Genomic DNA, 18,609 nt, shown 5'->3' on the forward strand with positions numbered 1-18,609 from the left:
TTTTGTTTGAAGAGTGCAGTAATATTCCTTTTATGCACACTGTCTTCAGCATACTGTATGGATTTGTGTTATGCCCTTAGTAGCTCATCATCCACAATGAGTCCATAGTATCCTTAGGCTAATTTATACTTTTTAATCTATTGTTTGCTTAGCTTTCAGAAAGTTGGAATCTATTGCACATATTTATCAACAGCACTTTTTTTTTCCAGAATAAAGTTTATTTGAATGAATCATTGCATTCTCTTTAATAAAGAGAATATAGTTGGATATGCAGTTGAAGGCAGATCATATCATGCACTGAGAGAGGGAGAAACTGCTTTCCAGTTTTGTAGTATGTGCTCAGACTACAGAGCATGCTATATATGCAGTGCTAAATATGCAGCACTATATTCAACTTGTAATTGTATGGTTTTCTGCTGGAGCTATATATCACACACAAACACCAGCAAAACTTTTCTAGCGTATACCTGACTTTATGCTGTCTCTAAGCTTACTTAGAGCCTTAATCTGTCCCCCTGTGCAGGGTAAACCACTTCCTAGGTCACACTTCCCCTCCCTGCAGGTAGGGAGATGTGGCTGGGCCATGGTTATACCCACCTATTGTAATAATAGACCCTTGGGACCACTAGCAGTTGGTATATAATTTAGAGCAGCCTGAAGGCTGTTCTAACTTATGCTAGGGACCCGTCTTGGTGACAGCCAGGTCAGGATTGGAGCAAGCCACATGCACACCACCTCCATGCCTTCCTTTGATGTACTGTGTTGTGCATTCCTCAACTATAGCTGAGGAACTGGAACAAAAATTTTTTTCTTCCTTTAGTCTTATCTGTAGCATTTACATGGGTAAAATGAAACATCCACATAAAATTAGGGCAAAATAGCACAGGAGAAAACAATTAATTTACATAACAATGGCAGGTAGTTGGCAGCAGTCAAAAGGCAAACTATTTCTGATAATACTCCAGAGTGCACCAGGGTTTGGAAAATGTGGAGCAAATGTGTTTGTTGCACATCTCAGTTTTACCCACACAGGTGCAGGCATGGCAGTTACTCTGGTAAAGCTGGCCTGATTGTTAACCCTGCTTTTCTGCAGATCCACAACACAAAGGAAACTCAGACCAATCTAATGGCCCAGACAAATAAGATTTAGTTAATAGCTTCCCCCGAAATAACCTTGCACTCTCTAAGGGTGGTTACTCCACAGCATCTTTCGTTTTTTCTGTGGAGAGTTTCACTGTGGGTGCTTGTGTGTGCAAGCCATTAATGCATTTTGCCAGAACACTATGTATATTTTTAAACTCTGATTTTCTTCCCTTGTAACAGATACTTGTATAAATTGCGAGATCTTCATTTAGACTGTGAGAATTATACAGAAGCTGCATACACCCTTCTACTCCATACCTCGCTGTTGAAGGTTAGACTACTGAGTTCACATTTGAATGTATACAATGAGCTGTCACAGTTTTCAGATTTAGAAATGTGTGTGTGTGTATAATCTGTTTTACACAATAAATCAAAGACTTTGTATTTCAATTATTTCGTTAGGAGCAGTCTAATTTCCTGGTAATTGACAATACTAAGACATTTAATAAAAATTAGAGCATACTTACTGAGAAGAAATATTAGAAGTTCTCAGCTGATGATTTAAAATTACATATTGGTAATTAAGAATTGTGACAAAAATGTAAAGATAGGATGTGTGACTTTTGGAGCAATTAGCCCTCCATCATTACTGCATTTTTTTCTGACCTTACTGTACTCATAATTTCCAAATTAGGGCTAGATTGGAAACCTACATGTAATATTGGGCCATAATTAAATTTGCCCCAGCAGCTACTGCAATATGGGAATATTAAAATGTTCATTTTAAATGACGGGGGTTACTTTTCAAATAATTCCCTCTGCCTGTTTTCTTAACTGATGCTTATTTTCACTACAGTCTAGTTAAGTAGCTGATGTGACCAATAGAGCTGGTTCGAAACTAATTTCTTTTCTGTGGGATATTCTAATTTTAAAAAAAAAAAAAAGTTCCAAATTGGTACATAAAGCTCAAATTTCCAGAGAAATTAAAGTTCTGAAAAAATGAAATTCAGGACCAGAAAAGCATTTGTTTCAATAGTGACATTTCAATTCATTTTGTTTGACTTTTATATTCTATCTATATTACATATACATAATAAATTAATATCTTAATATGATAGAAAAATAAAAAAAATGAAAATCTCAGAACAAAATGTTTTTACTTTTCCTCAACAAAGCATACCAGCAGAATAGACATGATTTTGTGTTACCTGCATTTTTCAACGGAAAACTGTTCTATCCAAAAAATGTTGACCAACTCTAGGTACCAACATCAACCAGTTATTCAGGAACATGTTGAAATATGTGCATGCTTACCGTGGTATTTCCCTACTCTCTGGATGTTAGGGAAATGCAGAAGAAACTTAACATTTTTTTACTTTGCCTCCAAAAGTACGTGTTTTCTAATGTTTTTCTCACAGTGGTCCGATGAACAGTGTGCACCTCAAGTTATGCAAACAGAATTCCAGTATTCACAGACTCATCGACAGTTGAAAGAGAACTTGTATGAAAAAATTATAGAATACTTTGACAAGGGAAAGGTAACTGTTTTAACATTCTGACTGTGTTACGTTATGCAACACTGGCCTTTAACAATCATTTTATTATAACAAAACATCTGTTTGGCTATGTGGTAAAATCATTTTGGAAATGTGGGTCATAAGTAAAAATTTCATCTAAAAGGAGATTCATTATAGACAACTCTTTTTTAATAAATTTGTCATATAAATATACAAAGAAAGAAGACTAATGTTTGTAACTGACATCCAATCTAGTTTTTCTTAGCTCAGGCAAAACAATGAAATAGCACGTTGCCCAACATAAATAAAATAAGTACAGACATGCAATGAACTTTCCATTAACAAGAAACTGATAGTTAATTCAGTTCTTATTCTTCCATCACACTATCCTCTTCCTCAAAATACACAGGATATCTCAGAAAGATAGATGTGGTTTTAGACAAGTGGTCAACACACAAGTCATATATAGGCTACCAAATACCTTTTTACAGTCTTGATTCTCCATCTTTTGATGTCCAATAGTAAAGGTCCCTTTAACTCCATGATTGAACCTGTCATGGGGTGCTCTGGGGATTAGCTCTTGGGGCAGATGCCCCCTTTCCCGGTTTACACTCCATCCCTCTCCCTCCCTCTTGCTCGCTCCAGGACCCATAGCAACCTCTTTGTGACTTTGTCTTCCAGCTAGGTACTCAGCGTTCCCCCTTCCCAGTTACCAAAGTCTTTCAATGTCTCTCTCTGCATTAGCAATCTTCCCATTCACTGCCATGGCCTCAGTGGCTCCTAGGGGAACCCCGGACTGTCCTCTACTCCAGGTACCAGTCCAAGGGCCTTCAGGTCAGCAGTTCTGGGTTTTCCTCTCTCAACCTCACTACTCCTTCCCTGGACTGCTTCCTACACTACTGGGTTCCCATCATTCCTCTCAGTCTACCAGCTCCAAATCTTCTTCCCAGGGAGTGACTGCCCTTATCCAGAAGCTGCAACCTACCTTTATAGGTTCCACCTGTTCCTGACCAGCTGTGCCTGTTTTCAATTAGTTCCCTGCTCCCTGGCTCCTCCTCCAGGTGCAGATATCCTGTGGAGATAATTGGCCTACCTGACCATCTCAACCCCTGTCAATCCTCGGTGGGGTGGATACCCCATCATAGAACCCTTGAAAATGAGAATGAGCAAAGTACTGGACAACATAAAGTAGGGAATAATTTTGCAGTGGAAAACACTGAACATGGTGACCATGTAAATCTTTTCTTATTCTATGTCTGGGTGAAGCTCAGCTGATGTATGGCAAATATCATTTCTGATCTTCAAAAGAACATCTTCAATCCCACCTGTTGAATGATGCAGTTCACCTACAATGACCAACCATTGCTCCTTTACTTTTTCTTGTTCCACTGTTTGTCCTGAGCTGGTATCAACTTATTTCCCCAATGTTAGCCTTTTGGATAGGAAACTTCTAATGCTTCTGCACTATCTCATTACTGTACTGTGGCACAGACAGTGCAGTGCTATTTAACTGTTATCCAGCAGTCTGTCTATATGCATTTGAAATAGTGACAGTGTAGCAATACCTCTCCATGCACCATAACCCTAGATACACAATAGCTTTAATTCTCAGGGGGGGAGAGGAATAGTTCAGTGGTTTGAGCATTGGCCTGCTAAACCCAGGGTTGTGAGTTCAATCTTTGAGGGGGCCATTTAAGGGTCTGGGGCAAAAATCTGTCTGGGGATTGGTCCTGCTTTGAGCAGGGGGTTGGACTAGATGACCTCCTGAGGTCTCTTCCAACCCTGGCATTCTGATTCCACTTCAGCCAAGCTCTGCTTGGACAGATTGCTGCAGGAGCTGGTAGCACCTCTCTGATTCAAGGCTGCCCAATCCAAGTGTAGGTTACAGATGTGCAGGACTGGCCCCAATTCATGAGACTAGCAGTGATCTTATATCAGTGGAGGATCAGATATAGCAGTGCTTTTCCTGCCATCCCATCCCCAGCATGTTCCCTCCTTTCCCTTATCTGGGCTGGAGTAAGGGGTGTATGGTGCAGAAGGCAGCAAAGCCAATGTTCTGCTAGCAAGCAGTGTTTCCGCAGAGGGGGAGATGTCCACCTGCTGTCTCCTAGCTGCTTTAAAATCACTGTGAGAGGCTTACAGCAAAATGTCCTTAGCAGACTGGAAAATTTGGCTCACTAGGTCCATCGCAGCATGCCTTCCTTCCAGTGTTTCTTCTTGAGACAGAAATTATGTTGTGAGGAATGAAATAAGCTGCTGTCTCATGGGCAGGCAGTGGTTTGGTCTCAAGATCATTTAGCTAAAAAGGACATTTCACCTGAACAAGGACTGCTTATGGGAGCATAGATTACAGGATTGGGCCGCTAGAAAGCACAGTATAATGTGCAGGGAGTTTGTGTCTGAGCCCTTGGAGATGCTGTACCTATGTTTGGAGGATACTGAAAGGTCAGATGATTTTTGGTGGTGGTCTTGTAACTGTAAAGGAGACTCACTTGTTCCTATCTATAATGAACCGTAAAATATTTTTACTCTGCACATTAAGATGCTCTCCTGGAATTAAGGGTGCCTTGAGTCTTCCATTCTATATGTGCAGTTAATAGATAACTGCAGCTTAGAGAAAGCCTAATCAATAAGGATATATAGTTAAATAGTGGTTCCTTAAAACCTTATTTGTTGGTATTCAATTGTACTTGTGTAATTTTATTTTAGAATATGTGGTTACTTTGCAGATGTGGGAAGAATCAATATCCTTATGCAAAGAGCTAGCAGAGCAGTATGAAATGGAAGTTTTTGACTATGAACTTCTAAGCCAGAACCTGGTAAGAACACACATGGGTCTCTAAAACATTTCAGGAACATAAATAAATATTTTTGAATTCTCAAATGATATATAAGTAGACAAGTTTTTGAAGAGTCCATAGGAATTTGTGATCCATATTCATTTTTAGATTATTTCACATTCTTTACTTTGTCACTGATGATGCCTTGAAGTTTGACATATTAAAAAATAAAGTTCCTGTGTTAAAGAGCCTTATAAAAGTGGTTAATTATTATATATGTATGTATGCATATTTAGTCATTTGACACTATTCTAGAGATAAGATTACATGAGACAAAGCAAATCCCAGGAGTGATTACCTTGCATTAATTGACTTGCAGGGTTTAAAATTTACCTCAAGGACATAAAATAGCCTTGTGCCCTTTTTTTTGTCCTTCTTTATGGTGTAGAAAGAAAGGTTTAAAATACAACCTCCCCCTCCGCCCCCCGCCATATGCTTTTTACATTAGAATTTCAGATCCTGTCAAGCCTGGAAGAGTCTGTGGTGACTGGAGAACTAGTGAAGTGGTGCCATCACAAGAGCCAATAGAATGAAAGCTGAGAAAATGAAAGAGGAGGGGATTTTTAGGCTAGCTATTTGAACACTGTGTTTTGTTTTTACTAACACATATTTATTCTCAATAACTAATCCAAACTTTGAATAAGGAAGCCTTTTTTGGAAGATTCAACACCTTTGCCATTTCAGTGAAGGTGTTAGAGCTCAAAATGAACACATACTTGAAGCTTCCAGGGGAGTCAAAACTTGATATTCCTGAAATGTTTAAGGTGAAAAACAAATCTGGAGGAATCCTGAACACTCCTCACACATGCACTTTTTCAGGCTTCTTCTATGTGTTATAAATCATAAAATTATAACCCTTATTTAAAAAAAAATCTCATGCAGACCACATTTACATAGCCTAGATTAAATGCAATGTTATACTTGAGAACACAGTCAATAAAATGAAGCACTGTGTTCTCAACTCAGTATAGTGTATGTACATCTGCCCCTTATTCACCACTTCTACCATTATTCTGAACAGCTGGCCCAGTCCACACCAAGCTACATTAAGGACATGAAACATTTTCAAGCTCATTATCTCACTAACCTTATCAATGAAGTTCAACTAGCTACTATGGATCCTACCTAGCATAATTCTGAGGCATTTGACAGCTTGTTTCCACACTTGTTAATTAGGGATTACCTGACTTTGCATACATTTTAAATTGTTTGACCCCATTTAATTTTGCTGTGTATTATACAGTACTTACATAAACAATTTAAAAAACAATTAATTTGGCGCAAGAAAACTGTAAAGAGTGACTGAGTGCTATATTTTTTAAAAGATATCCCAATAATAAGTTAAATATAGAAACCAATTTCCTTGAAGTATTATGATTCTGAAACAACAAGACTGAGATATCATTTTTGCTTTCAGATTCAACAAGCTAAATTTTATGAAAACATCATGAAAATTCTGAGGCCTAAACCAGATTACTTTGCTGTTGGATATTATGGCCAAGGATTTCCCACATTTCTCAGGGTAAGTATCTCTATTTTGTATATTTCTCTTTCAACTATTTTATTTTTTTTTACTCATAAAAACACCACTGCACTGTACTGGTAAAAATGTACTTAGTCTCTGGGGAAAACTGATCTTCATTTAGGGCTTGTCTACATCAGAAAGTTGCAGTGCTGGTGAGGGAGTTACAGCGCTGCAACTTAGGAGGTGTACACATCTGCAGGGCACCACCAGCGCTGCAACTCCCTGTTTGCAGCGCTGGCCGTACTCCCGTTTTGTCTCGGGTGTAGAGGATCCAGCGCTGGTGATCCAGCGCTGGTAATCAAGTATAGACACTTACCAGCGCTTTTCTTGACCTCCGTGGAATAAGCAGGTATCCCAGCATACCTGAGGAAGCCTCTGGTAATCAAGCTGGTCTCCTTCCCCGGCTTGCTCTCGCGTTCCCCGAACCCCGAGCAAGCAGGTCTCCTTCCCTGAGGTTTGCTGGGTGGTTCCGGGAACGCGAGAGCAAACCGCGGCGAAGCTGGTCTCCTTTCCCGGTTTGCTCTCTCGTTCCCCGAACCCCCGAGCAAGCAGGTCTCCTTCCCTGCGGTTTGCAGGGTGGTTCGGGGAATGCGAGAGCAAACCGCGGCGAAGCTGGTCTCCTTTCCCGGTTTGCTCTCTCATTCCCCGAACCCCCGAGCAAGCAGTTCTCCTTCCCTGCGGTTTGCAGGGTGGTTCGGGGAACGCGAGAGCAAACCACAGCGAAGCTGGTCTCCTTTCCCGGTTTGCTCTCTCGTTCCCCGAACCCCGAGCAAGCAGGTCTCCTTCCCTGAGGTTTGCTGGGTGGTTCCGGGAACGCGAGAGCAAACCGCGGCGAAGCTGGTCTCCTTCCCCGGTTTGCTCTCTCGTTCCCCGAACCCCCGAGCAAGCAGGTCTCCTTCCCTGCGGTTTGCAGGGGAGTTCGGGGAACGCGAGAGCAAACCGCGGCGAAGCTGGTCTCCTTTCCCGGTTTGCTCTCGCGTTCCCCGAACCCCCCTTGAAGCCGCCCAACAGCGCTGCCGTGTGGCCACATCTAACACCACTTGCAGCGCTGGTTGCTGTAAGTGTGGCCACTCTGCAGCGCTGGCCCTATACAGCTGTACTAATACAGCTGTAACAACCAGCGCTGCAAAATTTTAGATGTAGACATGGCCTCAATCCTGCATTGGCACCAGATTTCACAATTATCTGAAGTATTACTTGTTCTAATAGCACATTAAAGCCTTCCCAGATGCAAATGCATCTAAATTGATTGTGTCTTTATTCTGATTTCCCTTGTAGACTAGAATACCCTCATAGTAGTAGTGATGGAGTAAAAAGGCCGCATGCTGAATCCTTACAAGATATTATAAGTAGGCAGAGGCTGCCCAAATGGTACATATTTCACAGACTAATGAAGGTACAGGGTACCAGGAAACAATGCAATGACATTTGGAGTTCATATCAAACCTTAAAATATAGTTCATTTTCACACACACTTGTAATTTTTGGTAGCTCTTATTATGAGCGAACAAAAGATGACACCTGAACTGCTCCTTAGTTACACCTGAAGGATGTGGGTCCACACTTCTGGGGGCTTGTCAGAAAGACAAGAGATAGTGCATGGAAAGCTTAGGTTAAGTAAGTCTATAGTGCTCTAAGTTTCTGCACCTAACTGGTCGTGTGGACCCTGCAATTGCACACTAAGATTATATCTACACTGTAACTGGGAAACAAGCCTCCCAGACCTTGTAGGCAGACTGATGCTGGCTCCACTCAAGCTAGTGCACTAATAGCAGCATGGATATTGTGGCTCCAGAGAGACTTGGGCTAGGGTGAAATACACCGTCATGTTTGAGGAGCAATGCAATGCCTCCCTTCACCGGTTCAGCCTTACAGTCTGATTTTATGTAGAGGATATTCTGTAGAACCCCTGCAGAGGCAAGAATTTCACCTTATTTTTAGGTTGTAGGTGTTAGGTATCTAGGTTACAGTGTTTGACTACTCACCTTAATTTAATTTAATAATAATGAATTTCCCCCCTGCTTCAAAAATTAACGCTGAATGGGTGTGTTTCACATATTTATAAGGACACCTGCTTCTTCCCTTCCCGATCTCGTCACACCAAGTACACTGAACGACAGACAAGAACTCCTGAATTGACTGTGCTGTAAATAAGAAGTTTATAATACTGGGGAGAGGGCTATGGAGAAGAGAATGTATACATATATTACAAAGCAAGTCTCTTTCATAAAGAGGAAAGAAAAGAAATTTTAATATTTCACCCATTGCCTGTTTAATTACTACTCTAAAGGCAAATTCTGAATTCAGCCTTTTTTCCTCTTTCTGTCCACACCATGAAGTATTTTCTTTGGGGAATCAGTGACAGTTTCCTGGAGCTAATGGAAGTGGGTTATAATCAATTATTTATATTTCTGAAACAATTAGAGGCCCCTGTCAGATTCAGAGACCCCACAGTGATAGGCCCTGTACAAACACACACACAGCTCCGGCCCCAAAGACTTTCCAGTCTAAGAAATCCAGTATTTGTCTCTTGCAGAACAAAGTGTTCATCTACCGTGGGAAGGAGTATGAACGGAGAGAAGATTTCCAAGCACAGTTGATGAGCCAGTTCCCAAATGCAGAGAAGATGAACACCACCTCAGCCCCTGGAGAGGATATGAAAAACTCTCCTGGTCAATGTATCCTTAAAGATAGGAATTTTCAGAATAAAAGAAAACTTGTTTTATCAAGGGAGTCTGATAGCAACACTGTTGAAGTTCATGGTTCCTGTGAATCATGGTATACAGCAATGGCAATCACTGTTACTGAGGTTGGCTCTTGGGGACTTGATCATTCAACATTCTGAGTGTCTCGTGAAGTGCTGAGCATCCTCAAATCCTCTTCAGAATTGAGCTGCTTTGCTTGCCTGTAGATGTACTTGGTTCAGAGAAAAGGGATTTTGCCAGTATTAGTAAGCAGATGTGGCTTCAAAACATACAAGGCTGGATGGAGAAAAGTTGTTCTCCCTTGCCACAAAGGGCAGGACAAAAGGCAATAGGTTCAAACTGCAGCACAGCAGATTTAGATTGAATCTCAGGAAAATTTCCTAACTGCACGAATGGTAGGACCATGGTACAGACTGCCTCAGGAGGTTGTGGAAGCTCCTTCTCTGAAGGTTTATAAAAGGAGGCTTTGTTGGGTGTTTTAGACGCAACAAATCCTGCATCTTGGCAGGGGATTAGGCTAGATGACTCTTGCAGTCCCTGCTAACCTTATGATTCTAAGGTGGAGTTATGTTAAGTAGGAAGGAGCCTACAGGCAAGGGACTCCTATACAGTAGTATGATGTAAATCTGTTGATTGAGGCAGTGCAGCACTGTGAACTAAATCACTATAAAATGATTTTATGGAAAGGCATGTGTTCAGCATGTGTGTGCAGTACCATGTACAGTAACTCCTCACTTCACGTTGTAGTTATGTTCCTGAAAAATGTGACTTTAAGTGAAACAATGTTAAGCGAATCCAATTTCCCTGTAAGAAGGAATGTAAATGGAGGGGTTAGGTTCCAGAGAATTTTTTTTTGCCATACAGTACAGTACTATAGTTGGGAGGTGCCCCCCACCTTACCCCACACAGTCACAACCCACTGGCACTGGACAGAATGAGGCACGCAAGGAGGCTGAAGATGCTCTAGGCTAGGAGAAGCACATTGCTCAGCAGCAGCTTCCCCTACTCTGCAAACACCAGGGGCTGGGGGCTCAACCCTTGGCCTTCCCACGCCACCCCTTTCCCTAAGCCCCCACTCTTGACCCGCCTCTTCTTCCCCCACCCCTTTAGTCTGCACGCCATGTCCTCGCTCCTCCCCCCTCCCTCCCCTGCCTCCTGCCCACGGCAATCAGCTGGCTTGTGATGTTCAGGGAGAGGGAGCCTGAGCGCCGAGTCCTCGCTCCTCCTCCCTCCCTCCTGAACACTGCAAGCCAGCTGATTGCCACAGGCAGGAGGCGGGAGGGAAGAAGGGGAAGGCGCTGATCTGCGGGGTCTGCCGGCGGGTGGGAGGTGCTGTGGGGGATGTAGGGGAGCAGGCAGCCAAACAACATTATAGTGAAGCATTGCACAACTTTAAATGGAGCATGTTCTGTAATTGAGCAGGGACGTAAGAGTGAAACAATGTTAAGCGAGAGGATGTTAAGTAGGGAGTTACTGTATACAACTCCCATTAATGTGAACAGCAATTGTATGTCTAATTCCCTTCACATCATGCTGAAAACAGATTGTGTAAACTTTATGTAGGTAGGACTGTCTCTTACTCTGTGTCTCTACAGCACCTAGCACAATGGGCCTCTTGTTCTGTTGTGGAACTTCACACTGCAATCAATGGAAAAACTCCCATTGGTTTCAATAGGAGCAGAGTTATGCCAGCATCGATGGTTCTTAAAAATCCCACCCTAGAACTTCAAAAGTTTTGGTCTAAGTTTAGGAAAACAAAAATCAGCAAATGTTTGTGGGTACATATGACCTGGTGGGGTTTTTTTTGTTTAAACTGGCTAACTTGCCTAAGTACACTGGTCTGACCTAGAAAAGCGAAAGGAAGAACAGTGAGCGATTAACTAGAGCAGGGGTTCCCAAACTTGATTCGCGGCTTGTTCAGGGTAAGCCCCTTCCTGCAGCTCCCATTGGCTGCGAATGGCAAACCATTGCCACTGGGAGCTGCGAGTGGCCGTGCCTGCGGACGCTCAGGTAAACAAAGCGTCTCATGGCCCACCAGGGGCTTACCCTCAACAAACCGCGAACCAAGTTTGGGAACCCCTGAACTAGAGAGTGCAAATTGAAGAAAAATATATTATGTTCTGAACTGGTAATAGATAGAAACTGCACTGAACTTGAAAAGAGGATGATGCTAACAGTCAGAACCTGTGTGGAACAGAAAAAATAAGATGGGCATGATGTTTCACTGACTATTATTAGTTCAGTCAAAATCTGTAACTTGCATTGCCAAAATACTCCTACATTCCTCACAGGACTGAGCGCCAGCAAACATTGTTATTTTTTTCTGGATGTGCAACAGAGGCACTGTATGACCTTGAGCAAGTTGCTTTCCCTCTTTGTCCCTCAGTTGTAAAAAAGGAGACTAAGGATTTTTTACCGCACAGGAGAACTGTGAGGATGAATTCCTGCTGTTTGGCAAGCACTTTGAGAGGCTCGGTTGGAGGACTGTCAGTGCAAAGTGTTGTTATTAAATACAATTCATGCATGTGATCTGTCTGTAACATCCAATATTATGAACTGCTAAATTTAGTTAATTCATGTGCTTTCACACCATATTATCAGTATTATTTACATCTTTCCAATATTTCTTGGTTCTTTTCATTTCCAGGATATTTCTGAGTAATAAGAAAAGGCAATATTTTGTTGAAACATCATAAATATAAATGTTTCACTATTCAGTTACTTATTTTGTACTATGCTTTTTAATGGTCCGACTCACTCACTGAACATGCACCTAAGTCTTGTAACCATTATGCATATCTTTTAAGAATACTTCACAACAGGTTGTCGAGATATCATCTGTTACTTTCTCAGTCCCTGAAACTCATGGGGGGAGGAGGGGAAGCACTTAAAGAGAAGCTCTTATTGTACTTAATTTATCCTCCACTCTCTTTTCAAAAAACATACTTTCGTGTACAGATATGATAGCTTTTGAAATCCACCCCACCTGTTGCTACCTGCTGGGCATCATTTCAGAAGTCTATTGTAAGAACCAAACACTCTTCATTTTTATTTGAACAGCATATTGTAATTGTCCTCAAAAGCTGCACACAACAATGATTGGGGCTACATCAGCTGGCTTCCTAGAACTCCTTGTAAATAAATCATGCACATGCTTTTCTAACACTTGAAATCTAAGTTTAAATCTGCTTCATCACTGACACGTCTTGTCTCACCAGCTTGGGTATTTTCTCTCCTTCTCAAAAATCCTTTGCTTGTGTTAGAAACACACTGGTGGCACAGTGACATAATTCTGAACCATACTCCCCCTTCATTCCCAAAATGCACCTGTACTACTGCACTTAGGGCTTGTCTATATAATTAGTTAGTGCTCACCAGCATGTTGTGCACTAACTAGCCAGATGGATTCTGGTGCATGCTAAAAGTTTCCTAGTTGTCCTGTGGTACTATGTAAACACACACTAGGAAACTTGTGCTGCACACCAACAGGGTCCACACAGGCCAGCTAATGCACAACATGCTGGTGTGCACTAGAATTTCTCCCCAGTTGGTGCTGCACTAACACATCTCGTAGACAAGCCCTTACTGTTTGTAATGCCTTTGTTGGACTTGAGTTTTTTTGTTTGTTTTTTGTTTTGATGAAAAGCAAAACTATTGAGCAAACATGAGTACATCTGAAAACTCTGGAGGAGGATTTTCATTGGAGTTCAGCTCTCCAGAGTTGACAGGAAGCTGCGTCACCAGCAATATCTGATGGAATTCAGCTTCAGAGACTGATCATTTCATAAAAGTGACAAGCACCTATTTATGTGACACCTCCGTTTCCAGTTTCACATATATAGACTGTTTCTCTGCCAAGGCTTGTGTGCCCACCTTCTCTCTCCCCCAGTTCTGGGGCACTCTGCCTATTTTAGTCTTCTTTCAATGTCACACATAATTTACCTTTACCAATTTGGCATTATAACAACAGTGGTGAGCAATGGCATTGGCTACCTTTAAAGTGGCAGGTTGTCTATCAGATATCATTCCTGTCTTTTACAGGCTTTTCATTCAAGACCTTCATTAAAGGCCACATGCATGACCTCCATGAACACTGTTCTGATTGAAACTGCCCTTGTACACCACCTGCCTTTTACAGATCCCACTGTCATTCCCTATGTCACCAGGCAGTGGTGCCATGGCTGTGGGGGTTCCTAGCCTTTGGAATGTGCTGCATTATCAAATCCATCTCAGATCGTCATTCTCCACTTTATTTTGAAAAAGACTTAGAGGTATTTTATTGTTTGGAATGTTCCTGGTAGATTGCTCACTTCTTGACTCCTTTTCCTCATGTTCTGATCTGGACCATTAGAGAGCCACGGGATTGGATTTGGATTCAAATGTCCCCAGGATTCACTGTGGGTGAGCAAAGGGTAACCAAAGAATTAGATATTATGGTTTAAATCCAGGATTATTTTTATCTCCTTTTAAAATCTGTGTATTTATTATTTGTAGGCTTCCCTATGGCAGTCATCTTTGTAGTATCTGAGTACCTCACATACATTCTTGATCTTCACACTCTAGTGAGGTAGGGAAGTAATATTACCTCCATTTTACAAATGGGGAACTGAAGCACAGAGAGACAGACAGGCTTGCCCAAGATAACACTGGAACCCAGATCTCATGAGTCCCAGTCCAGTGTCTTAATCACTAGACTATATTTCCTTTCTAAGGGTCAGAGTCTGACATCCTTGCTCAGAATAAAGAGCAACTTACACCCATTTAAATGAATGAGGCTAGTCACAGAGCAAGGCACTACTACACATAAGGAAAGATGACAGAATCTGACCATAAGTGCTTGAGTGAAATGTGTAAGAATATGATTTATGCCCATGCAATATTCTGTTGAAACTAAGCACCCACTTATAAAATGGAAATCTAAGACACAAGTGATACTGTGGCAGGGTGGACTAGGTCTGGAGGCCTCATGGCCCTGCATCACCCTGCCCCAGAATAGAGCAGTGAGAAGACCTCTAGGCAGCCTAGAGGGGGCTGCTGGAGTGACCAATTAGGGTCCAGAAGGGCCAGATAAAAGGCAAGTAGCAGAGCAGAGCCTTCAGTTGCTGTGTGGAGCTTGATCAGAGGACCAGGTTCCTGGCTGGCTAGGGGAACAGCAGGACTGTGGATAACTCACTGCAGAGAGCTCACCAGGCACAACTGGGCCCAGCAGAGGCTGCCAAAGACCTGGTGCCTGGATGGATGGATAGAGTAGCTGCAGGACCATGAAAAGGTTAGTGCAGGCAGGCTGAGCCCAGGGGACTGATCCCAAGACCTGGCCAGACCAGGTGAGGGGCACTGAGAGGGCCCTGCAGACTGAGCCCAGGGAGGGATGCTGAAAAAGACACCAGCTGAGGGTACCAAAATGGACTCCGGATGGGTAGATGTAGAAGGCAGTACCTCGGGGAAGAAGCCTAAGAACTATGGTGCCATACCAGGGATGTGATAAGAACTGAGGACTGTATACCTCAGAAGGGGGGACTATGTGTGCGGCTCGGCCAGAGGGCTGAGCTGCCAAAGACTAGCCGAGAGAAACAGCGGCCGGGATGGGGTGCTTGCAAGAGGCAGGCACCACCCTGATGTAAGACCTATCCGAGCAAAAGGGAGCCATCTACAAGAGGTGGGGGCCACCCCCCCCATGAAAGAACTGTGTTTGTGGGCACTATCAGCCAGAGAATAGGGGCCATGCACAAGAGGCGGGTGCTGACCTTGTTACAAACACAGTAATTTGGACAAAGATCTAAAAGTTGAAACATCATGACATTTTGCCAATCGATGCCATGCGCTATGCCTATGTCAAAGTTAAGTAATGAAAATATTTGTATCAAATAGTCTTTGTTTTGTAATACAATAAACTATTCAGTGTGATAAATTAACTCAGGCACTCTAACCTAACAGTAAACCTACTCAGATAACTGATACCATATTGTGTATACCTCAAAATTAGTCTGTTTTTTCAGTGTTAACACCAAATATTTCATCTCTAGAATAAAAATCTTAGGAAGATTGCTCTTGGACAATATGTTCTTTGTTTTCCAGGCTACATGATATCTTTCATATGTCCTTAACCTGTACGATTTTAGACATTCAGTGCTTTACTGTGCAACCAGTTTTGGAGGAGCATACTAGATTCAAAAATAATCCAGTACCTGATCAAATCATAAAGTAAGTTTATTTTTGTTGGATAAATGTTACCATAAAAGGTGTGAGAGTCTGGGTTAATAGTCTAAGGAGAACTAATTAGTTTATTAATACAGCCAATTTATTTATTGGTGAACCAAGGTGCATTCACTTATCTCACTTATCTCAGTTACTAAATTTATTTTTTCTGACATTTCAGAGAACCTCATCAGCTATCTAAACACTATCGTATGCTTACAGAAAAAGCCCAGCTTACTCTGGCTATGTGGCCAAATTCTGTTCTAATATATACGCACTGAAGCTTCATTGATTTCAGTGGGACTGAACGTTTGTGTGCCAGGGCAATGTTTTGCCACAGTTGGCTTTTCTTCTCCCTAAAACACAGGTCTCAGCCTCTTATCCCTGGGGAAATTGCAGGGGATGGAGGATGTGTTTTTTTTTCTAGAACAGAACATGAATTTGTATACTTGTCTGACCTCCAAATCAATGCCACTGTTTTTGCTAATACACTTCCTCACAGCCTATAGGGAGAGGTGCAATGGGAATCGGAAGCAAACAAACGTTAGTTCCTTCAAATTCCCTCCAGACACTGCTTATTTAAAGCATTGGCTAAGAGCAGAAGCAATAGGGAACTAGGGATAGGTTTAGATTAAAAGAAGATCTACCTGGCTCGTAGCAATAACCACCTAAACAAACAAACACAGGTGAGCACTGGGGACAGCAGAACCAATATTAGTAGAGAAGCAGAGGCAGGTCCAGTTTAAAAACTACTTTATATGCCATTGTAGCCTCAGGGACATTGCTCCTCTCCCTCTCTTCCCAGTGATGTCACCTCTGGTGGTTTCAGCAACACCAAGACAGCATCTCTACAATGCTGCCTTTCTGTTCTTCCACCATTCCTAATTCAGAGAGCCCCGGAGCTCCAGGAACAGTGACACCACTCATCCTGCTTGCCCTTCCTGCCTGAGACAGCTGCAGTCACCTCTGAGCATTAAAACTCACTAGTGTTTGCATGGCACTCTCTTACTTTCTATAATTTTCCCAACATGTCTACTCATAATTATTTTGGGGTCCTTCCTGACACCTTCCTTCCCTGCTTATCCTTTCCTGAGCAATATTTTCTTCTGGCTCTTCCCTCAGAAGCCTGCTCCCTGAGTTCGTAGACTGGGGAGGGAGAATCCTGCTGCCACCTGGTGTCCCAGGGTATGTGGATCTTCCTCCTAAGACCAAGTCTGGATTGGATTCATGTACCTCACCTCCCTCTTACCCAGTTGCCGGGGACTCACAATGCTCCTGAGAAGTCTTTTGTTCTCGGAGACTGGCTCCATCCCCCTAAAACTCTTCCTTCCCAGAAACATACCTGGGTCCTGATGTCCCACATGTTAATAATCATCTAGCTGATCCAGTTTCAGATCTCTTATTGCTACTAGTAGTCCTAGGAAAAAGTAGTCAAAACTGAATTCCCTTTTCAGTGTGCCCTTACTATTGAAGTAAGGCAGATAATGGTAAAGCATAGCTTAGCGTAGAGGTGAATTGCTGGTGTTCCTTGTATTGGTTTAGAAGTCTTTGATTCAACAGGAAGAAAAATGAATATCTTTAATGGAGTGGAAATATGCTAGCTTGGTTCAAATCTGCTCTCAGGAGCAACTTTCACCCAACCTATTCAGCTGTCATATATGGCAAGGATATTAGCACTATACATGCTCTCCTTGGAACTGATAAGTGATAGGTAACATCTTTCTTTTCAGGAATACACAGATAACAGCCAATTATCCTTATCTTCTTAGTCTAATCCTGTTCAGGCAGCTTAGCAGAACTATAAGACTCAATGATATCTTCTTAGTTGAATAAAAGGGTCTTGATTCTTAGCTAAGAGAATTTTCTGGAAGCAATGTGAGGCAGCTGCATTTTGCTTGAGAAGGAGATGTCACACAGTTCCACATTTGAAGTAATGTGGGGGTTACCTTTAACAATATTGGCATTAAGTCTCTTCAAAAAGAAGGCTGAAAGTTCAACAGCTTTTTATTATCTTATTAAATACAGTTAGAATCCATTGCCTGGCTCCTTCTGATTTATAAACTGTTCCATGGGCTTTTGTTACATTCAGAATGGATTACTCCAATTCTTTGTCTGCAGGTTTGTTGGCAGCATCTTTACAGATATTGCAACTAGTCCAGAATGCAATAGCATGAATGAGCCCACCTAAAATTAAAAGGATGGGAACAAGCACAATTCTCTTATTTTGAGATGAAATGTAATTTGTTGCTCCCAGTTTCAACTTGAATTTATTTTATAATTGGTGACTGACAAGCACCTCAGTGAATCTGTCCCTCTTTCACTGGACTTTAAAGTCACTGCAGTGCCAGCCATAGTTTGAACTTAGTGACTGTAAGACTCTTGAAATCCTCTACATAAAGGAAAATCTTTTGCCTTATTTAAGATTTTGTAATCATGTCTCAGCTGCAGAACTCAGTCAGGCTGCACTAAATTTCTTCTACCAATAATAGGAAGGATTTATTTTTGAGGAGAGTACTTGTAACTATAATTCTCATTTGTAAGAGATGATTTTAGTGTATTCGTTCTAGTAAAGTGGTTGAAAATTTCTGTCCTAAGAGAGGTTATATAAAATTATTTGAATTGATTTGCCGCTTTAATCAGTGTGATTTAGTAAAAAGGTGATTTCAGTGGTTGTCACCTAGTTCAGGAATCATACACTCCCAATAATGAGCAAAATGAGACTGCTCTTTGGCCAGATTCGGCCC

The 18,609-nt window shown here is 41.9% G+C and overlaps 1 protein-coding gene across 1 annotated transcript in view; it reads left to right on the forward strand.

The window, feature by feature from the left end:
* Positions 1 to 18,609, forward strand: part of DOCK2 (dedicator of cytokinesis 2) — a 525,760-nt gene that overhangs the window by 465,927 nt on the left and 41,224 nt on the right. Inside the window, exons 37-42 of the mRNA XM_030573060.1 lie at positions 1,324 to 1,414; positions 2,502 to 2,621; positions 5,330 to 5,419; positions 6,858 to 6,962; positions 9,502 to 9,643; positions 15,790 to 15,871. Of these exons, the coding sequence (XP_030428920.1) occupies positions 1,324 to 1,414; positions 2,502 to 2,621; positions 5,330 to 5,419; positions 6,858 to 6,962; positions 9,502 to 9,643; positions 15,790 to 15,871 (630 nt within the window). The remainder of the gene's footprint in view (positions 1 to 1,323; positions 1,415 to 2,501; positions 2,622 to 5,329; positions 5,420 to 6,857; positions 6,963 to 9,501; positions 9,644 to 15,789; positions 15,872 to 18,609) is intronic.

Source organism: Gopherus evgoodei, chromosome 8 (assembly GCF_007399415.2).
Source record: "Gopherus evgoodei ecotype Sinaloan lineage chromosome 8, rGopEvg1_v1.p, whole genome shotgun sequence".
Taxonomy (NCBI): Eukaryota; Metazoa; Chordata; order Testudines; family Testudinidae; genus Gopherus; species Gopherus evgoodei.